General features: G+C 50.7%; 1 protein-coding gene across 2 annotated transcripts in view; it reads right to left on the minus strand.

Annotated features, from left to right (window-relative positions):
- Positions 1–19,357, minus strand: part of Uroc1 (urocanate hydratase 1) — a 32,223-nt gene extending 12,866 nt beyond the window's left edge. Inside the window, exons 1-15 of one of the 2 annotated variants that reach the window (XM_036182666.1) lie at positions 19,213–19,357; positions 15,868–15,998; positions 14,794–14,887; positions 14,239–14,298; positions 13,876–14,004; positions 13,690–13,751; positions 8,442–8,508; positions 8,209–8,352; positions 7,100–7,188; positions 6,182–6,244; positions 5,741–5,920; positions 5,213–5,310; positions 4,593–4,665; positions 3,352–3,473; positions 1,432–1,502 (exon numbers count right to left, since the gene is read on the minus strand). In XM_036182666.1, the coding sequence (XP_036038559.1) occupies positions 1,432–1,502; positions 3,352–3,473; positions 4,593–4,665; positions 5,213–5,310; positions 5,741–5,920; positions 6,182–6,244; positions 7,100–7,188; positions 8,209–8,352; positions 8,442–8,508; positions 13,690–13,751; positions 13,876–14,004; positions 14,239–14,298; positions 14,794–14,887; positions 15,868–15,998; positions 19,213–19,338 (1,509 nt within the window). In that variant the 5' untranslated portion in view covers positions 19,339–19,357. Of the gene's footprint in view, positions 1–1,431; positions 1,503–3,351; positions 3,474–4,592; positions 4,666–5,212; positions 5,311–5,740; positions 5,921–6,181; positions 6,245–7,012; positions 7,189–8,208; positions 8,353–8,441; positions 8,509–13,689; positions 13,752–13,875; positions 14,005–14,238; positions 14,299–14,793; positions 14,888–15,867; positions 15,999–19,212 lie in introns of both variants that reach the window. The other variant, XM_036182665.1, reaches the window with a different exon arrangement.
- Between the last annotated feature and the right edge of the window lie 3,424 nt (positions 19,358–22,781).

Consider the following 22,781-nt stretch of genomic DNA (forward strand, 5'->3'; position numbering starts at 1 on the left):
GGGCCCAGTAGAGCTGTGCCCAGGGAGGGTCATAGAGGCCACTTCAAGATCCAGCACCCCTGCCTCCATGTCGTAGATGGAGGCTGAGCCACTCACCCAGGGCGTTCAGCTGAGCCTGTCACAGAGCCAGCTCAGGTGCCTGAGCTCTCACCTCCCACGGGCACTCCAGAGACTGTGTGTGGACTGACTGGATGAAGGATGACTTTGTTTGCTGCTTCAGAATCCCAAGTCACCCTTCTTATCCTCTTCATTAAAAAAAAAAAGTCAGTAAGATACACTGTCCTGGCTAGTTTTATGTCAGCTTGACACAAGCTGGAATGATCTGAAAAGGGGGGAATCTCAACTGAGAAATGTCTCCATAAGATCCAGATGTAAGGCATTTTCTTAGTGATTGATGGGGATAGTGCTATCTCTAGGCTTGTGGTCTGGGTTCTATGAGAAAGCAGGCTAAGCAAGCCATGAGGAGCAAGCCATTCAGCAGCACCCCTCCATGGCCTCTGCATTAGCTTCTACCTCCAGGTTCCTGCCCTGTTTGAGTTTCTGTCTCGACTTCCTTCAGTGATGGCCTACAACACTAGTGGAAGTAAGTATAAGCCCAATAAACCCTTTCCTCACCAACCTGCGTTTGGTCATGGTGTTTCATCACAGCAATAGAAACCCTAGCTAAGAAATATATACAACATACATTCATTGACCTTAATCATTTCTCAGCACGCTGCTTGGTGGCATGAACCACTTTGCAGTGCTGTGTGTACAGCAGGCCCCACCATCCAGCTCCAGGACCTTTTCATTCTCCCAAGCCAAAACTCAGTCTTCATGAAACACTGACTCCCCACATCCTCCCCAGCCCAGGAACACACCCTGCTACTTCCCTGTTTATGACCTGCCTACTCAAGGGGTTGCATGTGAGTGGCATCTGGCAAGGGTTTGTCCTTCTGTGTCTGGCTTATCTCTCTTGACATCGTGTCCTTCCGATTTACCCAGGCGTCGGTGACTGGCGGAATGCTGTTACTTGTTGCTTTGTAAGGAGAGACATTTTGTTGACCCATTTGTCTGCCAAGAGCCCTTTGGATTGCCTTGGCATTTTATCTACAGTACCTATAGCACCCTGAAATTGGTTCCAATCCTGTTAGGTGTATAGATAGCATAGACTTACATTGCTTTACACCCCCACCAACACTGTCGAAGGCTTCCAGTTTCTCCGTGTTGCTACCCAGAGACCCCTTTACAAGTCCTTTCCTGGATAAGGTGGCCACCATGGTGCTGCTGTCAACAGTCACATGGATGCAGGGTCTGCACCTTCTCAGGGCACGACAAGCTGCGACTGTGCTGAGACCTCTATCCCTGCACCTTGATTCTGGGTAGTTTCTTGACAGCTCAGCCTCCTTCATGATTCTGCAGTACCCATCTTCCCCCAAGCCAAGCTCTCACCAGCTGGTGCTTGGCAGCCTCCCGGATCCAGCGGATGTTATCCATATACTGTAGCTTAACAGATGCCTTCACTGTAGGGAGAAAGGGGAGGGGTACTTCAGGCCCTGGAAGCTGCTGCCAGGGGCCCCAACTCTTTTCTGCTGGATGTCTGCCACAGGCACCTGGAGACCTCAGGTGATCCCCCTTACACTAGCCGTCCTGAATCTGGGAACAAGTGCATCTAATGTATGGGCCTGGGCAGCCCATCCCTGATGCATTCACCCCTCAAAGAACAACTATTGAGTATCTATTGTATACCAGACACGGAGCTAGGCGCAGGAACAAGAACCACAGCTGGCTCTGAAGAAGAGTGTGATGAGCTGGTTACTGGGGTAATGCATCATGGGAATAGAGGCTCCCCAAGAAAGGGAGGGTCAGAGGTCTCAGTGCTGAGAAGCTCTGTAGGAACAGAATTCTAGAGGGAGTATCCAGCATGAAAGTTCAAAAGTGGGAGTGCTTGGCCTCCCCGAGGAGGAGGAGGCAAAAGGAGGAGGGTGGCCATGGCGACAGCATGTCTGAGCAGCTCATGAGAACAGACTGGTGAATGTGAGAGGCGAGACTCAGTGGACAGCACAGAGAACATCAGTATTTTACTTAAACGAACTCGCACTTTAAACATCATATTTGGGATGAAGGTGCTCTTGAACTCATCACTGCTTGTTACTCCACGGCCCTATACTGTGGTCTGTGCCCTGGAGGTGCTCAGCATCTGTCCGCTCTGCCTGATGGAAGGAAGCTCCTCAGGCTAGAGTGTCCCTGCTCGGTGAGAGCAGGTCATAGGGTAGCTGGACGCTGGCTGTGCTGGGATTCTCAGCCATCACATCTGTATCACATCTGTAGGTGTGACAGCACTCGACTTTTTGCAGAGCACTGGGTGGTAGCCACCCAGCTGACATCCAGCAGTCCTGCTCAGGGACAGGCAGCCGTTCTGAGCTAGAGAAGCTGGGAAGGCAGTGGACCAGATTTCCCCATGTAAAACCACAGCTACTTCTTTCAACCTGGTCTGGCCTCCTCTTTGCACTTGATGGACAATGTCAAGTCCATTAGAAAGGACAATGTGCTTCAAGAAGGCGGCAGGGACGTGAAGACACAGGAAGACCACAGTCACCCAGCTAAGAGGCAGAACCAAACCTCTGCGTCTATGATCAAGATGAGCTCAAGGGCCCAGTGCTCTGAGGACTTGAGCATTAGGTGGGTGCCAACAGGACCTGGCATGCTCACAAAAGGCAGCCCAAGTGAATGACAAGTGCTCCTGAAATGCATGGAACAAGGCCAAGGCTCCAGCAACTCCCTCCCCGACTCATGGAGAAAGGGGCCTGCAGCTTATCAGTATCCAGCAAACCCTGGGGATCGCGGGCCTGGTTGCCAGCCCTGGGGCACTATTGGAGGATGATGGGACTTTTAAGAGGTGGAAGGAAGTGAGATCATTGGAAGTGCAGCCTTGAAGGAGATGTTGGGGCTACTCTTCCCTTTGGCTCCCAGGGGTGTTCCACTCCAAAATCGTGGTGCCAACTGACCACTGCTAAAGCCTTTCAAGCCAAGAGCCAAAAGAAAACCTCCTCAGTTTAAGAAGGCTGGCTCACTCAGGTGTTTGTCACAGTGACAGACAGCTGACTGACTTAAAGTTCATTGTGTCTTGCGACCAGCAGGGACAGAGGCAGAGGTGAGCAGAGGGTTGGAGGGCAGAGCCCGATGTTGTATATGAATGGGCTTCATGCTCTGAACAGTTTTGAGAGAGCAAGGCCTGAAAGTGCCAGAGGTCCCCTTGTGCTGTGGTCCTGAGATTCATGCAGAATATGACACTAGCCACCAGGTATCCTACAGAAGCAGGGGATTTGGGAGACCAACCGCTCTTGAGTACCACCCACCCAGAAGAATCACCTCCATCGTCAATGACTTTCTCCAGCACAGATGTAGCCAGATGATCGGTGACAGCCAGGTCCTGGGGGTCCCCTGATGTGCATACCCAGCGGAAGGGCCCAAAGCCCTGGGAGAATATGTCCCTGCAAGGACAAATGTCTCTTTAGCCACAACCTCCTGGGCTGCCTGCACCTTCAAGCTGAGCTGAGGGGGGGGTGGCATGTAGGCACGCCTAGGGGAGATGGGAAGCATCCAGAATGAGCTCAAAACTGTCAGCCTCTAAGCAATAAGTCTTAGAGGACCTCCTTGCTCCTCTGCCTCCTCCTTGGCCTCTGCTCTCATCTCTAAACTTGTACTTCTCCAGTGTCAGGATCAGGGAAACTGGACAAAGACAAACAGACATTTTCTCAAACTACTTTTAGGAAGACTACACAAAAACCAATCACCTAAAGTAAATAGTTGAGAAAAGTGGGTTGAATGTGTAGACTGGGCCTGGCCTTCCCTGGTGACTCAGCTTCTTCAGCAGTTGAAGTGGAGCAGAGGGATGCTATAGCCTTGGGCCATGCTAGCTCCACATTTGCCAAGCACAGCTGAGTATGTCCCTGCTATCTCTTTCCTGCTTCTCTTCCCTGGGGAAAATCCAGTCACTCCAGACCCCAGTGTCCCAGCCTACCCTTGGCTCTGCTTCCACCCACAGCAGTAAAGTTCAGAAGGCAACTTCTGCCTCTCTGGATTCCATCCAGAGATGTCTTACATACTTCTCTGTGCACACTGAGACCTGTGAGTCTAAAAGTCCAGACTCCCTGATTAGTCTGTCTACCTTGGCTCTGGCTCCTGCAGGGTCCCCCTACTTGCCTATTTCTCTTGGGGTGCTGGCCCTTCTCAGACCAGCCCTAAACAGCCAGATAGCACAAGGCCTTCAAGCCATGGTAGGTCCTGGTCTTCAGGATTGAATCATCATGCAAAAGACAGCTTCCTGGACACATCATTTAGGAAAATGAGTGGGTACCTGGCAGGGTGGTGTGCACAGGGAGTGACCTTGGCCACCAGGCTCCTTGGTTCCCTGTCCTCTCACAGAGGCCCTGCAGAAGCCACCTCTGCACTTGTGTGCTGTGTGGAAATGCTGTGACCACTGCTTAGCTACTACCCAGCTGGGTGAGGTCTCAGCACACAGCCCTGTGGTGATCAGTGTTGGAGGTCCTAAGTCTTGAAGGGAGCAGAACAGGCACTAGACACCCCAAAATGGAACCTCCATCACTCACCCCATAATGTGCTGGACATAGGAGGGGTAGCGGAACTCCATCTTGTTGGCTCCTTTCTTCTCTACATCTGCTCCTGTGGAGTTATCCGTCTGTGTAAGCATCCATGGCCACACAAACAGTGACTTAAACAAGGGGCCCTGGGAAAGGCTGGGAACAGAGTCTCAAGATCTTTCCTTAGGCAAAGTAAGAGGAGAAAAAGCAGAGTGCAGCCCTGGATGGTACACTGCCATCTGTGTGGTCTAGGTGTAGGGTACAGACATATGAGCCCACAGACTCAAAAGACCCTAAAGGCACCACCCAGAGGACCTCGTCCCATTAGGTCTGCAAGTGGCCCTGCAAATGGCCATGAAAAAAGGCCTGGAAGGAGTCACTCTTTTGTGGACTCTGGGCCTTTTGTATTTTTAAAATATAAGGAGAAGTTGAGGTCCAGAGAGGCCCATCTGCCTGGCAGGACCGGCTTCAAGAAGGGAAAACTGGGTAAAGTCACAGTGAGATCTCTTGGGTACTCCTTGGGTGACCATGTGGCTGAGCCATGGGTGTGAAATGGGGAGGAAAGAGTTTACCCAGGTATGCTCACACAGGCCCCAGACACCACTTGTCCAGCCTCCCCCTCTGCCTACCTGCTCTCTGAGCCTCCAAGAGGAAGGCGTTACCGTAGTCCCAAAAGTAGAACTTCTCCTGGGCCAACCTGTTGATGGCTGAGACATGCCTCCTCAGGCTGTAACAAACAGGTGATCAGCCCCCGACCTGCCCTCATCAACCAGCCCCACCCCACCAAACTTCCCAAAGCTTTCTAAATGCAGTGCCAGAAAAGTCACCTCTAGGACCAGCCTCCTTTAGCTCACTGTAACTCCTCTCAGTGCCACTAATTCCCATGTCTACTTAGAACCCTGAACCCCTCAAAATCCCTTGTCTTGTAGTGTCCCTCTAAACCAGAATTCTCCATCGGACCCTGAGGTCCAATGTACTGCCGGTGTCCCAGTGTGTACCCAGCGCAGACATGCAAGCTGCCTTTGATCTGACAAATATCAATTCAGATTGTCCCATCATTCCCAAAAGTACAGCGCCCACAATCCCCTCTGAAAGAAGGAAGCTGAGACTCAAAAGGTTAGGATCCTGTAGACTCTGCTGTCCTGCCCTGCACCCACCTTTCCTGTACCAGGTGCTTGAAGGCAGCTGGGTTGGAGGACATGAGGCTCTGGGCCTCTGAGAAGCTAAGCTGCACAGGGTAGTAGCCACCATTGAACGGGTTGTGACAGGATGTCTGGTCTGACCCGAGATCCACTAAGAGCTCCCCCGTAGTGTCCAGTTCATGGACCAGGCGCTCCCTGGGGAAGTGGTGGGGTGGTCAGAACAGGGCAGGCATGCATGGGTTGGGGAGAGCCAGCCAGCAGAAACTGCAGCCCACATCTCCCCTGACACATCTTGTAGGTAGTGTCTACTTTCTCCTTTGCAACATGCAGGGACAGAAAGGCTGTGTGTCTGGGTGAGGAGGATGACCTTCCCAGGAATGACAAAGTTCAGAGCTTATGGCTTGGAAGTCCTTGGTTAGCACCCTTGAGGTACTCAAGCCACCAATTTCCACTTACCAAAGATCCACCACATTGCCATGGTAGCCAAGGCTGAGCACCTCCTTCTTTTTCCTTGCTTCCCTAGAAGGACACAAGAGCAGAGCAGGTGACCCACACCTGTCCTCAGTGACATGGAGCTCAGTGCTGGCCAAATGTGGCAGACATAGGAGGTCACCTAGGCCTGTGTGTAAGTGCGGGATTGTGTGAGAGAGTGGGACCAGAGGGGAGTGGGTTTATGTGAGTGTGTGGGCCTGTGTGTGACTGGAGGCCTGTATATGAGTGTGAGACTCTGTGACTAGGAGCCTGTGTGTGACCGATGGTGTGTGTGTGTGTGAGTATGGGCCTGTGTGCAACTGTGGGCCTATGTGTGAGTATGAGTCTGTGTAAGTATGGGCCTGCATGGGTCTGTGTGAGTGTGGACCTGAGTGAGTGTGGGCCTGGAGGCATGTGCTAGGGTGATGTATGTTCCCCATGATACAAGAAAAGGAGAAACACATGCTGGAATGTCCCCGTTTGTGGAGCTGAGCTGCAGTGGTTACTGGAAAATGGGTGTCTCAACCCTAATAAGCTCTTCATATAACTCACTTCTGGGGTAGGACATGGACGTGGTAGGATTTACTAATGATTCCAAAATTATTTGGAGAAATAGAAAGAGATAAGAGGATGAATATAATTAAAGCCAGGCAGGGTACACACATCTCAGTTCCAGTATTTGGGAGGGGAATTGTAGGAGAGTCTCAAGTTCAGAGTCCCATGGCTGCCCACAAGCCAGCAGCAATAAAACCTGGGAAATGGACTCTCTAGAGACCCCTTCCATGATGCTTCCCCAGTGAAACCTCTAGACGGCACCTGTGGCTGGACATCAGGCACTGAACAGCCCTAGCCATGCTTCCTCCCCTGCCTCCAATGCTCTGAGTCCTGTGCAGCCAACTGTACCTGAGTCTCACAATGCAGTGGTCCAAGCTGTCCGTCACCTCCATCAGCCAGCCTTGCCGGTGGCGTTTTACAAGTGCAGCTTTGTCAACCTGAGGTTGCAGGACACAGGCCATCCATTACACATCACTCCTGAACAACCTCTTGAGAGGTGCCACCTCATGCACCCCCACCCCACTTTCATGATGCAGCCTCAGGGCAGTCACTACAACCAATGGAAGAAAAGAAGGAGCTTCCGAGACATGATTTTCCTACAGAGATAGTCAGCCAGACCGGACATGTCTCTTCGCTCTTCTTTCTGCTTTGCATGTGGATGACATGGCTGACTAGTGCAGTGATTTTTATCTCCATGACAGAAACCCAGAAGAATCTAGAGGAGCTAGCACTGACATTATTGAGCTGCTGAGCCAATACCAGCACTGTCAGTTACATGAGAAAAATAAAACTCTTAATTACGTAAGCTGCTACAGGTGCCCTGTTACCTGCAGCCCAACACAGTTCTAGCAAAACTCAGACGTGCAAGACACAGGTAGTGTCAACTAAGCCAAACCTCATGGTGTATCCCTAAGACTTAGCTTAAAGCTCCTTCCTTCTGCTGCCCCTACTTCCCTCCTTGACCTTGGCATCTTCCAAACAGATGTGAGTCACTAGGGCAAGCCCCCTGTGCACACCTCTGTGAAGGAGTGGCTTGTCCACCTCCTCCATCCAATGTCAGCTGCTAAAGCTGAGGGAGGGGTGCTCTATACTAATTCAATTCACAAATATTTATTCTCTGTCATCTAGGTTCCTCATCTGAAGGGCCAGACCCCGGAAGCAATGGTTGTACATTCACCAGTTCAGTTTCGTGGGCTGGAAGTTAGTGGGCATAGAACATGGAGGGTGGTGGGCACTGTGCAAGCAGGGCCCCATCCAGTGAGGTAGCACAAGGCTTTGTGGAGGAGTGAGAGGGTTTGGTAAAAGAAGTCAAGAAGAGTGGGGTGTGGGAAGAGTGGACAGGTGTGGAGGGCAGAGATGGACAGGATAGAAGGAGAGGAGGAGGGAGGAAAGCAAGCAGAGAAGTGAATGAATGAATCAGGGAGTTTGGAGGGACAGGTAGAGGCTCCCCAGATTACCTCTGCGATCACTCCGATGCATCCAACGATGGCTGCAGCCTTGGCTTGAGCCCCACTCATCCCACCAAGCCCGGAGGTGACGAAGACCTTCCCTGCCAAGTCCTCGATGCCCAGGTATCGCCGACCAGCATTCAGCACAGTGAGCTGTAGCAGGGGAGGCAGGGTGTTTGTTGTCCACTCCTGGCAGATCCACCTGCAGGGACCCGCCACAGAGATGTGTGCCCGTCTCTCACCACTGTGCCATGGACAATTCCCTGGGGACCAATGTAGCAGTAGCTGCCCGCTGTCATCTGGCCATACCTGAGCAGAGAAGAAAAGGGCAGTGCTTAGGATCTTTAGATGAAACCTTGAATCATCCTCAAATGTTCTCCTACATTCTCCTTTGTTAGAACAAGTGGGAAGAACTAGAGATCATTGTGTTAACCAGAATAAGCCAGAGTCAGAAAGAAACATTGCATCTTTTCACTTATATGTAGTGTGTGTGTGTGTGTGTGTGTGTGTGTGTGTGTGTGTGTGTGTGTGATGAAGAGTAGAAAGAGGACTATGGGGGTGGGAGGAAATCTAAAGGGAAGAAATGAGAATGTGTGTGTCGTGAAAGCAGAAGGGGGCTGCTTAGGGAAGAAAGGGGTCTAGCAAGAGGGAGAGACAGGCATCAGGGAATAGTCAGGAAGATGAATAAAAAGTAACTATGATGGGGCTGGAGAGAAAGCTCAGTGGTTAGGAGCACTGGCTGTTCTTTCAGAGGACCCAGGTTTGGTTCCCAGCACCCACATGGCGGATCACAGTTATCCATAGTTCCAGTTCCAGGTGATTGAACACCCTCTTCTTGCTTCCATGGGCACTGCATTCATGGTGCACAGACATCCACACAGGCAAAACACTCATACACATAAAATGAAAATAAAACTGAAGAAAATTACATACATAATATATATTTATATGTATATAAAAATGTCATAGTGAAACCCATTTCTCTGTGTTCTAACCAAAATATTTAACAAGTTAAAGTAAGAATAAAAAGGTAAGGATAGGCTGGGCGGTGGTGGCGGCGGCGACGACGACGACGCACGCCTTTAATCCCAGCACTCAGGAGGCAGAGCCAGCCTGGGCTACCAAGTGAGTTCCAGGAAAGGCGCAAAGCTACACAGAGAAACCCTGTCTCAAAAAAAAAAAAAAAAAAAAAAAAAGCTAGAGCCTCCTGTTCCCTCCTGCCTCCTGACATTTTACAAACAGATTTTATTCCCTAAAAATCTGTCATACAATTAATTTTTTAAAAATCATCATGGGGATGATTGGGCTTGGCAGAGCAAGACTGAACATGGGCCAGCATGCCCATATCACATGCTAGTGTCTACTTAGCCACTTACTTACAAAGACATTCACGGCAAATTTATCAACACTGGCCAATATCTGAAGCCAATGAAATGTCCACACATGGAGGAAAGAGAGAAATAAACTATGATGCAAGAACAGGGTGAGAAAAAAGGATAGGATGTGTTTCTGCCACACACAACCCAGTGAAGGCATTGGGGCATGAGAAAGCATGTTCTGCAAGATTCTATCCAGGTGACATGCAGTAGGCTTAACTGTGAGGCATCTTCCTACTGCAGCTGAACCCTGGGTGTGGCACTGGACACATGGCAAGGTAGTAGCAGCGAACACATACATGTCTGTGAGAATCCTTGTGTGGTGCACACCAAATCCACAGCTGCCATGCTGAGATACCTGCTGTTGAATTACTTGAGTAGGGACTCCATTCTGAAGATGTTGTTTTAGTAGCTTGCCCCCCACAGCCTGCCCTCAGGTCTTTACTATATCAGCACATGCCATGGCATCACAGCAGATGACAGGCAAAGCCAAGGTTCTCTCCGCCCTTCTGAGAAGCCTGTCGGCTCTGATTTTCTATGTGAGTGAATGAACAGTTGCAGTGACGTGGCCTCCTATAAACTCCCTCCACCTTAGGGCTCTGTCCATAGGGCAGAAATCAGGCAGGAAGGCTGCGAGGTCATCAGACACAGATATTTCTAATATTAATAGATAATGTCAAATTTCCAGTGATGTCACCGGGTGGTGGTGGCACATGCCTTTAATCCCAGCACTCGGGAGGCAGAGCCAGGCAGATCTTTGTGAGTTTGAGGCCAGCCTGGTCTATAGAGCAAGGTCCAGGACAGCCACCAAAGCTACACAGAGAAATCCTGTCTCAAAAAACCGGAAAAAAAAAAACCAGTGATGTCATCAGTACTGCCTGAGTGTGGCCATTACTGTTGCTGGATAATTAGCAAACAGTTTTGGGCAGTGTAATGGGGACAGCAGCATTTGCTGCTAGCTTAATAGCGCTCTTTGCTGAAGACTAGGAGACTCTCAAGATCTTCTGCTGCTTGTTTCTCAATGCCAAGGTCATCCATCATCTCCTCTCTTAGATCCAGCCCCTTCTCTCCTCTGGCTGGAGGGTGTGTTGTCACAGCCTGTGAGTGAATATCAAGTCTACCACACAACCACACAATATACCTGACCACCCAGAACCTCTGTTTTCTCTTCTAAAAATGGAGATATGCAGGCATGGTGCACACTTATCATCTCAGCACTCAGAAGGCTGAGGCAGAAAGATCATGGATTCTTGCTTCCAGCAAGACCCTGTCTCAAAAAGATAAGCAAACACAAAGGAGGCCATGTCCCTTATCTCGAAAGACTGCATAAGTATCACAAATGTAAGAGGACAATGTTGGCATAAAAGAACTCATCTGGAGATGGTGAAACCCACTAGGAACCCCATGGGGTCAGCTTTCTATGGAGCTCTGAAGCCGAGATCCCAGGCATGACGGGAATGTCCCAGTCCTGCAGATTGTGCCTCTGTCGCTTGATCATTCTCACACAGTCCACTGTGACAGGACCTATGAATGTCCCGTCTGTCTAGACGAGGTCCAGATCCTAACACTGCACAGGACACAGGCCCAGGGATGTGCAGACTCTGGTCCTTGGGTCTCAACCAAAAGGCTGCATGGCACACCCAACTTACAACTTAGAGTTGCTGGACCAAAAGCTTTCTGCAGCTGAAGCAGGAGCCTTTAGGAGCACCCCTGCCCCCAGCCCAATGTGCCGACCACTTCAACCAACAGCCCAAGCCTGCTCTCCCACCCTCCCTCATGGGATGTTCCCTGCACGGCTACTGGTACCACCCTGATGGCAGGAAGGTTTTAGTGTCCAGGTCTTCTCAGTTTCCCTACACAGTAAACCTTTTCCCATCTCTTCCACACTGCCTACTTTTACTCTGTACTGAGGATTGAACCCAGGGCCTCATGCATGCTGGGCAAGAGCTCTACCACTGAGCTACAGCCCCAGCCCCTCTTTGAAAAACGTATTTTTTTTCTCACTAGCTAGCCCAGGCTAGCTTTGAACTCACACTGTATCCCAGCCAGGCCTTAGCCTGCCTCAGCCTCCCAAGGGCCTGGGATTATAGGCATGTGCCACCAGACCTAATTTCTATCCTTTTGCAGTCAGTGTCTCACATCTCCCTGTGGCAAACCCTCAGAGCCACAGCCAGACAAGGTCTAACATCTATAGCTCTACCATTTTGGACTTTAGTCCCACCTGTGAAACAGAAGTGTGGGGACAATCCCAAGGCCATGGTGAGGGAGTAGTGGGCCAGGATGTGCTCCCTCAGCTGTCTGACCCCAGGCTGCTTTCACTGGAGCAGAAAAAATGTCCAGGCCCAATACCATCAGCAAGACTCACAGAGGCTAGCTATAGCCAACAACAGAGCAACTAGTCTTTCTGAGGCCCTGTTTTTCCCCCTCTACTAAAGGGTTCTGTTTCAGAAGCCTGGTAAAACCAGGGTACATGCTGGTGGTGGTGGTAGTGGGGTTGTGCTGCGGCCACACCATGAACTGTCACCTGGAGGCTAAGTTGCTGGCTCCCCATTCTGCAGATTCCATTTTATGTAGTGTTTCCCTGAGTGACGATCCCAGAGGTCCACAGAGATGTGAGCATCAGAACACCCTTGTACCATGCTAAAGACTGGACACCTTGCAAGAAGGTTCACGGTGTCACTGAATACCACAGAAGAGAGTGAATTGCCAGGTCTGTGCTCCACAGACTCCACGTTGTGTTGTCAACGGGGAAAGGCAAAGTGCAGAGGCTGCCACAGTGGTGACCCCAGCCCAGGGTTCATGAGCATGAAGAATGTTTGGAAGGATACAGGAGACACGGACCCCTGGGGGCCCATGTGGGACAGGCTTTCCTTATTCAGTACGGCCCCTTCCATGACATTTGATGAAACCTTTAGATGCAGAGCCTGAGTTACAGCACATGGAAAGATTTCACGCCCTATCAGTGTCCTGGAAGCCCTTTAGGTTGGCTACAGGGTCCTGTACCTGATGAGTCAGGTCACGTGGCTACACGGTTTGTCTGAGCACATTCCACAGGGCACAGGGATGAGTGTGTCTCATGGGAGAATCATCCATCAAAATCCTTTCTAGTGGCAGGTTTCAAGGCACTGCCCCCAGAAGACACCTAAATCCTGACACTTAAATTCTGCATGTCAAACAGCCCACATCTGCACAGAACCTGCCATAGTTCACGCCATGCAAGCGCTGTTGTAGGTGGCTATGGTAACCACACTTGCTGTTCAGTGGACAACAGCAAGAAAATGCCTGCATCTGGTCAATGTGGAATTTGATTTCAAACATTTTCAATCAGCAGTTGGATGGTTGTACATATATTTTCAAAAGGAAAAGAGACCCAAAACACAGATCAAATCCCAGCCAGCAATATCCGCAATGGACTTTGAAGCTCATTCAAAGACTAGCTGGGCGGATGCATCAATGGCAGATAGACAGACATGCTAGAGAGAGGAGTTGTACTTGTTTTGCTTAGTTTGTTTGTTTTGACAGAGGGTCTCTCTATTATGTATCTCTGGCTGTCCTGGAATTTGTTGTTACAGACCAGGCTGGCCTTGAACTCACAGAGATCCACCTGCCTTTGCCTTTGTGAGTGCTGGGATTGAAGGCACGTGCCACCAAGCCTGGCCTCAGCAATTGTATTTTTACCACAGGATTTTGGTGGTATTCCCTGAAAACTGGTTTTCAATTTTTCTTTTTCATTAATAAAATCATCTTATTCTAGCCATACGAAAGTTCTTTGAGCTGCACAGTGTCCAGACCTGGGCAAGTGTTTGTGTGTGTTTCTTAAATCAGCTGTGTGATGTTTTTATTTGTGAGCTAATTTTCTATATGTTTGGGATTACTCCTAACAAAATCTTTGGTAACAATGGAATCCAAAATTGTATATTTCTTTGGTTACGTGTCTATAAAACCAGTAAGCATTTAAAAGCTCCCAGAGTGCAGCTGTGTAAGAATGAAATGATTTTGTTACAGAGTGGTTAGCATTTCCTGAAATCAGGCTTGACAGGGCCATGTTATCTTATCATGGAATGCAGTTAAAGGCAGGCAGACGCCATAGCAGTGAGCCGACACTGGGACTTACATAGTCACCCCCAGTGCAAACAGCTTCTCATACTCTGTCCTGGAGGAGTAGTTGGGAATGACCTAGAAAAGAGGAAGGAACCGAGTGTGAGTGGTGCAGCGTTGTCTGGACCTCCTCCTCACCCACAGCATCCCCTTTCCCAAACCCAGTCCTGGGTAGGTCTCATGCCTCCCACCTCAGACTCACCATCCCGTTGGTTATGATCAGGCGTGGGGCACCAGGGCTGCTGGGGAAGAGGCCCAGCGGGTGTCCACTGTACATGACCAGAGTCTGTTCCTCAGTCATCTTCGACAAGTAGGACATGGTCAGCCAGAACTGGATGGACAGTGCACATGCAGGACTTTGTAAGTGCAAACTGGCACCCACATGGACCCTGTACCCTACTCCCAGACCCAGGGATCCCTGCAGGTTTCAGTTGGTCCATTCTAGTGGCCTTGCTTGCCTAGATCCTCTTAAATCTCCAGGGTCTCCTGGAACATCCCATAATGACACTCTACCCCTTCTTATAAGTGAAGCATCTCCAGGTAAAGCATCTCCAGGCCACCATACCTGAGCCCAGTTGCTGAACACCTGCCCATTTCCTCCGTAGGTCACCAGCTCCTGTGGAAACTGGAGAAGATGTGGCATCATCTGAGATGGGGCTGTGGATGGAGAGAAGCAGGGCCCCTACCTGCAGCTAGACTCAAAGAAGCAATGGTATATAGGGACAAGGCAAGGAGCCTGAAGGGACACACAGCAGCCACCAGTCGTGCTGGCTACGGAGCATGGCTGCCCAAGTGAAATATGTCTTCCAAGTCAAGATTCTGTGCAAGAGGAGGAACATAAGGGATCTCACTAGTAATGTTAAGAGACACTATGGTAACTATTACTAAATCTGTTTATTTTCATATGGCCATTAGAAAGCTAAAATTATGGGTGCATTTATATACATATATTGCTATTTTATATTTGCTTCCTGCTTTTGATTTTGCCCTATAGTTAGAGAGAAAGGTCCAGGGCTGTCTTATGCCAGCTTTGTAAATGCATGAAAGGCTTACTGGCACTACTCAGGATCTCAGGTCATGTTTCTCTGGACTATGTTGGCCTCAGTTTCTCTGCCATTACCTGGGCCACAGCGGGGTCCAGATTGTTCATAATCATGTGCATGATGGCTGCAGCTGCTCGTGTCCGGCATGGGTACTGATCAATTGGGTAGGCCCTGCAAGGGGATGTCCAGCATCAGGAGACAAGGAAACCCTCAGGCCTCCCACCTCACTAAGAAGCTGCCCTGGCCGAGCTGATAAAACACCTGAGGGCAGTCCTTAGAAGCACGGGGGAAGTGGAGCACCAGAGCCATCAGGTTCTAGGTGACTTGAGCCCCCACATACCCGGAGCAGGAAGTACAGTCCACTCCAGTCACTGTCCCTCTCTGATTCATGCCAGGGAGGACTCTGGTCACAAAGAACGGCTGCTTTCCAGAGCCCTCTACCTTTGGGCGCTTAGTCATTTGCTATTTCATTCACTCATCAAACACTGCTGGGCAGCAATTCCATGGAGGGGGCAGGAGGTGCAGGGGGCAGGGAGAAGGGCAGTGGCTCCTGTCTCAGGGGGACACAAGACTCCGTAGGCCATTTAGAAGAAGTCTGGGTTTCTGGCACGTTCAGAACAATGGTTCTGTATGACAGAAGCTGCGGCACTCCAAATGCAGACTCCTAGCTTTGCTTCAGGGCTGCTGAGCCTTAAGTCCAGTGAAACTCAGCACTCTGTTCTGTCAGAAAGCTCCCCATGATGCCGTGCATGCCACAGTGCAAGAACTTCAATGGAGAACATGACAAATTTGAAGTCACTGACAGCCACATCCCACCCCATCTCACTCTTACCAGCTCCTCTTTACAGAGCAAGACACAGTGTCCCAGAGAGACTTTGCGCTCCAGAGTTAACAGGACTGATTACAGGTTAGGGGCGCAGGCCAGAGACCTATCTGAAAAGGGCTCCATCCTCTGGCCAGGCAGGTCAGCTCCAGATCCCCCAAAAGACACCTCACTACCTACTTTCTCTGCACAAGGGTGTCAACTCACTGTGCTACCTTCATAGGTACCTTCCCTGCTAAGACATACTGACCTCCTCTTCAGCCATGGGTTCCCTGAGGCTCCTGACTTCTGCACAGCCTTACCTGAAGCCAAACCCACGAGGGCTCACCTCATCTCAATGCTGGGGCAGAACCGGTACATGTAGATGTGTCCAAATTGTCGTAGCTCCTGGGCAAACTCCTGGGCCAACAGCTTCTGGACAGTGGGTGGGAAGTAGCGCAGAGCATTCTTCAGAGCCAGCTGGGGAGGAGGGGGTGAGAGGTGGCTGAGTTAAGGGCCCTGAGGCCCTCTGTGTCGTCCATTTTCCCTCCCCACCTGGATTGCCTCTGCTCCACTCAGAAACTGGTTGAACCACTCTGAGAACACCTGCTCTGTCTTCTGGAAACCCTTCCCTGGTGGCCGCTGGTCCCTTATATGAAGGCAGACACCAAGCTTTCTCTTCTTGGTCCCTTCTGCCTCTGGGGCTGCAGTCTCAGAGGAAGAAAGCAAAAGCCACCATAAGACCAAGGAGGTACCTAGCTTGGTAAATGGTACAGAGGCTGTGTTCTGGGATAGGCAGACTTGGGCAGTGTGTATAGCTGATATGGTACTCACTAAGATAACCCCACCATGTCCACATTCTCATCCACCAACTTGCACATCACCTTACAAGGTGAAAGGCACTTTTCACAAATAACTTAAGGATCTTGGGACTGTTCTAGAATATCCAAGTGAAAAGTCCCATATTCATGAAGCTCCTTGTCAGAGGACAAGGGACAGCTGGTATCAGAGGAGACGTGAAGACCAAGCTGAGTGTCAGTGCAGCATGATGTAGATTTGAGAATGTAGTATTGTTAGAGGTATGGCAGTATGCACAGAGAATTTTCCCAGCAGCACCTGTGTGCCCTGCTTCCTCCTTGACTGTCTTTGTAAAGTGGGAGTGACATTAGAGCCCACCTCCTAGGTACTAATGAATTGGCATGGTTAGTATGGTGTTGGGCTCACCCATGGGCCCTGTGAGTGCTAGATCCCAGAACTGTCACCTGCCATGCTCACAGACCTCTGCCCTGTCCCATGCTGCCTGGAGTCCCTACAGAAATGCTTATACAATCCTGGCATGTGAGGAGTTGTGTTAATCACCAAACCATGCCCCTATTTAAAAACCTTCACGGGTCCCCACTGCCTGTCTGGTGACACCCCCAGTGGCCTTGGCATTCTGGGTCTTCTCCAGTCACGCTGCATCTGACTCTCCCAGCTCTATTTGCACGGGGTCTCCTTGGATTCCCACATTTCAGAAGGTCCATCTCCACTTTCCCATGCACTGCTCCTCACATCTCCAAATGGGCCTCCTTTCCCTTCTAGAAACCATGTCCAAGTGCTACAGTCACCTCTGCCAAAAAGTCCTCCTAGGTCCCTTGGGGTTGGCTTCTTAACAAATGTTCTTGTCCATGGATTCAATGCACATATGCTGGTGTTGCTGGATCCTAGAGATTGTCCAAGGGAGTCCCACACTCAAGCTCAGATGGTGTGTTGGCAAAGACAGAGCCACCATGGGAAAGGGCCCTCAGGTTAGTGTGTTAATAGAGATAGGCATTCAGGTCCACCATAGTGAGGGGCTCAGCTATGGCATTTAACGCCCAGCACAGTGCAGTGGATGAGGCTGGATCTGGGGAAGAAGGTCACTGAGAGAAACTACACACAGGGGTATATGAGAAGGTGCTTCTAACAGAACTGCTCAGACACACCGTGAAGGCTATGCTGTGAACAATCCTGTGCTGAGTGTACACTGGCTAAGTGTAACAGACAGCACTTCTTACTTAAATAGAGACGTGCCAACGAAAAGCAGGGAACGAAGCCCCCAGTCCATCCAAACGATGAGAGAAGGGAATAGTATGTAGTAGTGGAAACAAGGGAGAACTCAAAATATGCACGCCTGAACACACATGGGCACACACAGGAACATACACACTCACATATGCAAGCACACACAGAGATGTGCAGACACACACACAGACATAGACACACACATACACACACACAGACACACACACACAGACATAGACACAGACAGACAGACAGACAGACAGACACACAGATACATCACACACACAGACACACACAGACACACAGACACACACAGCCACACAGACAGACAGACAGACACAGACACACACACAGACACACACACACACACACACACCATGGAAAGCAAGTCAATGAAAGAGAAGCTGTTACTGGTTGGGGACTCCATCCCAGAGGGAAGACTTAACCCTTCTCAACTCTAACACCCCAGACCTGCAAGTCACCTTTCCTTAAGGGTGCTGCATCCTTCGAACACATGGTGACACACAGGGATGAAACTGAAGGGGCCCAGTCTCTCCTTGCTGGCCGCCCTCTGCCACCACAAAACACCTGGAGGCTGATCACTGTCAGCCACAAGGGTGTCAGCAGAGGCCCGCAGGTGGCAGAGCCGTCCCAGCTCTTGCGGCTGGGTGTCAAGGCACTCATGTCAGCAGGGAGGTGACCGAGGGGGAGGAACATTAATGACAACAGAGACAGGAGTTCAGTAGAATCAGACAGGGGAAGCCAAAAGGCAGGGTGCCCCATCCCCACCCACCCAACCTTGTCCTTCCTCTCGCCAGCACAGCCCTGACTTGCCTGGTGCCACCCCATTTCTAAGACCCTCAGTTCCTTTCCTGCTCTCTCTCCCAGCTCCTGTCCACCAGTCACCTGCCCTAGCAGCTCCTAAGCATGCTTCCTGCCTGTGGGCAGCTTGGAGAAAGCTTGGGGGTGGTCTTCCCCAGGACAGCAGTCTCTGGGGGAGGGTGGGGGTGGGGATCCTTATTCAGGCTTCTATACTTCTGTGTCCTTCAGAAAAGCAGCTCCCCGACTCCCCCCGCTCCCCCCCCCCCCCCATGGCTTAGGGACTGTTTCCATCCGACAGCTTGGGAAGTTCTTGGGCCTAAATCCTTTGGGCAAAGAGAGCCATCAGGTGAGGCCCTACCTGAGCTGCCGTCCCTCCCGGCCCTGCCCTGTCCTTGATGGACCACTCAGCTGCAGTCACTGGGAGCTTTGGGGGACGGACAATGGAAAACTAGTACAGAGGACATAAGAGTCACTCAGTGTTTGCGGCTGGGCAAGGTTCATGTGAAACTGCTGAGCTAGGGCCACTTCTCACCCTGCCTCTTCCTCTTCCTCACTAGAGGTGGCCACAGCACCACCACATAGTGTTTGAGTGACCTTGAGCCCCAGTGACCTCATCCAGAAGTGGGGAGTTCTATTCCAAGCCTAAGGTAACTACCGGGTGGCTTCACCTGAAGAAAATCAGGTGACAGATCTTGACACATCCCCTCACTCTCCTCTGGGAGCTGGTGGGGACAGGGTGGGCAGCTGAGGTGTGGAGAGAAGACACCTTGACCATCTAAAAGTCATCGAAGGGCCCCAGAGCCCTGGAGGACTGGGTAGCGGCAGTTACCTGCTCTTCTGCAGGGCTGAGGCCGGGAGTCCTGACCGGAGCATGTGGCACCCCAGCCCAGCGCCCCCGATTCTCAGGGAGAGGTTGTAGGGGCAGGCCAGAGCACAGTTCCTGGAGGCTGGACATGTCTGCAGACTGAGGTGGAGGCCAGCACGAAGTGACTGGGCAGTCAGGGGCAAGCAGGGTGGAGATAGACAGCCCCAGGGCCACCTCCTCCAGCCTCTCATTGGGTCCAGAGAGGGCACAAAGGGCAGGTCATTTGGACCACTGGTTGGTAGGCAGGCTGCCTGAGTATTATTGGGAGGAGAAGCTTCTTTAAGGGCAGGCTAAAGTTAGGTGGAGTTTGGGGTGCTGGTGGGTTCTGAGGTTGAGGTTTTCTCAGTCTTAGAGGATGTCACATAGGTAGCAATGTTGGAATATGTGTCTTGATGATGGAGAGTCATGTGACATTGAACCTAGCTCAAATTCTACAGAATCGAGTCCTTTGTACCCCCTCCCTGACATTTGAGCAGGAAGGGGTCAGATGACAGGTGTGGTAACAGCTCTCCACACCCCCAGCATCCCCTAATCATTAACAGCTCAGAAAGAAAGCCTTCCTCATCATCCTGGCCTCAGACCAGAGGCCAAAGCTGGGCCTCACTCTCCTCCCCCAGCCAGGAAGGACCCACCATTGAGTCTCAGTGGTCCTGGTAAGTGACCACTGCTGGCCAACCTTGTGGTCTTTGCCCTGTCCCTGTGTACACAGGTGGGTGGTGACCAACTCCTCCCTCTGCACAAAAAGGTCATGACCCAGCCTTATAGTAGGAAGGTGACCCACTGGGTAGTTTGAGCAGTACACAAGGTGGCTGATGCCTCGCTGTGGTCCTCAGAGCTCAAGTCCCATTTCACTGATAAGGAAACTGAGGTCAGAGAGGCAAGGAGACTTTGCTAAAGTTCTGTAGTTGGTCATGAATGAAGTCCAGATTGGAGCTCTGGGACCCCACGTTTGGATGGAGACACCTTTGAAGTGGCTCCCACTCTTAAGAGTCCAGTGGACAGGACAGGGTGGGGTGGGATTTTAACAAGATGCAGTATAGCAATATGAGAAAAATAGATTGGTCTCTGAAGCCCTTGAGGCTGGGGACAACTCTTGCCTTTAGTGTTCTCCAATTTCCAGTTCACAAATCTTGTGGAATTCAGGGTGATGAGAGGTGGTTTTTTTTTTTTTTTTTTTTTTTTTTTTTTGGTTTTTTGAGACAGGGTTTCTCTGAATAGCTTTGTGCCTTTCCTGGAACTCACTCTGTAGACCAGGCTGGCCTCGAACTCACAGAGATACATCTGTCTCTGCCTCCCAAGTGCTGGGATTAAAGGCGTGCGCCACCGCCCAGCTGAGAGTATTTTTTATCTCAGTATTCTAGAGAGTTGGCCTGTGGCTCCTGGACAGCCCCAGAAGTTACTTGTTTACCAGGGAAACTTTCTACTCCTGGACCCAAGGGTGGGAGGGGAGAAGGTGTTAATCACCATTGTCCAATGCCATCAGTCATGACTGTGTAAAGAATCCCATGGGGTCCCTAAGGAAGGATTCACAGGGCTCCTATCAAGACACCAGAGGCCCTTAGAGTCTCAAGAAGTCGATGTGTGTATGTGTGGGGTGGGGGGTCTGTACCTCTCACACCTCGTCCTGAGTACCTTCTGCCCAGATGACACGTGGTAACATGACCTTTGTGGTAACATGCTACCCTGATTTCAGCTGGTTCTGACTAGTTTTCCTTCTTTTGGTGCTGGGGATGTGCTCGTCAGTCCATCTACCCTTGAGTTTCAATCTTAGGCCATTTTTACCAAATTAATTCAATGTGAGGAGTGGAGCAGGCCATAGGAACCCCAATTTACAGCCAGTAAAACAAAGGCCAGCTCACTGCCTTGCTTGTGACTAGCCGCTAAAGTGGGGCAGCTTTGGAGATGGAGCCCCCAGTTGTGAGGTGGGGCATGTGTTCCAGGTAGACAGGGTCAGAATGCCTGTTGGTGTTTGCTGGGGAACTGGATGGTGGGGGAGGAAACCTCACATTCATTCCCTTGTGAATGGTATTATGCAAAGTCAGAGACTGAGAAAGGTCTTTTTTCATACTGGGTCTCTAGTGCCTCCTGCTGGAGTCCTCAGTGCCCCTGACAGGGAGGTCTCCTAGCTTCCACCTAGCATCCTGATCTTACAGGCTCAGGAGGCTGAGCACCTGATGTACCAGGTACAAGATGGCAGGGTAGGACCAAACTGAATGAGGCAGGGCTCCCTTCTGTGAGCCTGAACACTATGGGCCCCAACTCCAAGCCTGCACACTCTTCTTTGTTCATGGGTGTTGGTGCCTAGAGCCTCTTCTCCTCACATCGGGCAGAAGAGGGCTGCAGAGTAGGATAAACCCCAACTCCCCTGGCCCTTGGCGGGTGGAGGTGGGGCAGAAAAGGCCTAATGAGCAGCAACCCACGTCTCGTGGCTCTAGCAGTGTCCTAGGTGACATTGGATTGTACCTGGCTGGCTGACCTCTGTTCCCTGTTTTGAGTCCCCTCCCCCAGCAGAGACCCTCAATAATCTGTCTGTAGGGAGTCCTGCTCTGAGGAGAAAGCCAGAAACTCTGTGAAATCTGATTTTTAAATGTTTGTAACCAATTCATGCATTTTTAATATTCTCCCTGAGAAGAGGGGCGGACAGCCTCAAAGTCAGCATCCTGAGTGGGATGTTCAAGACATCATCACAGGGAGACAAACGGGCACATGGGGTACCTGGGTCACCTCACAACTGCATGTGAATCTCATCCTAGAGTAAGTTATCTAGTCAGAAAATTAACATTGTAAACATTTTAAAGGAATGCGGGTCCACACAGGCTGAACACAGCAGTGTGCCAGGCTTGAGCACCAACTATCTTGCTCACTATCTTGCTCACTGGGCAAGTTTCTTGGCCTCTCTAGGTCTCTATATGTGAAAGGATGGTTGGGTTTTAGGATGCACATCTGAAGATACTTCTAAAACTGCGCCTGTATGGATCTGTACCTATATTTATCGTGATATGGGTCCTCCAGCAATCCAGTCTAAAGTCTATTTGTATTAGGTATTATAAGGCATCCAGGGATGGCTGGGGGTGAATGGGAGGACTTCACAGGTTACATGTCATTCTATAACATGTAAGGAAGATGAGCACCTAGGGACTGTGGTATCTTCAGGTTCCAGTGCCATGGACACAAAGAGATGACCCTAACAACACTAATATGTCATAGAAATGGGCTGGGGATGGAACGACATCATACCTGAAGGGCCCTGAAGGTGCCCCATGTATGATCAGCACCACATGAGATGTGAACAGTTTTCTCACTGATACCGGCGCTAAAGACCTTCATCTCCAGGGACAGCTCTGACCTCTTGCTAGCCCCCTCTCCAACCACTCCCCGACCAACACAAGCCAAGAGGCACAGCCAGCATCCAGAAATCTCAGCTGTCAGATTTGCAATGTGTCTAGAATCACCCACTGGAGGATCTGGGGAGCTGCCCCATCTCTTAATGCCCCCCACTAGCACCCACCTTACTGCTTATTTAATATGCAGGG

This window comes from Onychomys torridus, chromosome 3 (assembly GCF_903995425.1).
Source record: "Onychomys torridus chromosome 3, mOncTor1.1, whole genome shotgun sequence".
Lineage (NCBI taxonomy): Eukaryota > Metazoa > Chordata > Mammalia > Rodentia > Cricetidae > Onychomys > Onychomys torridus.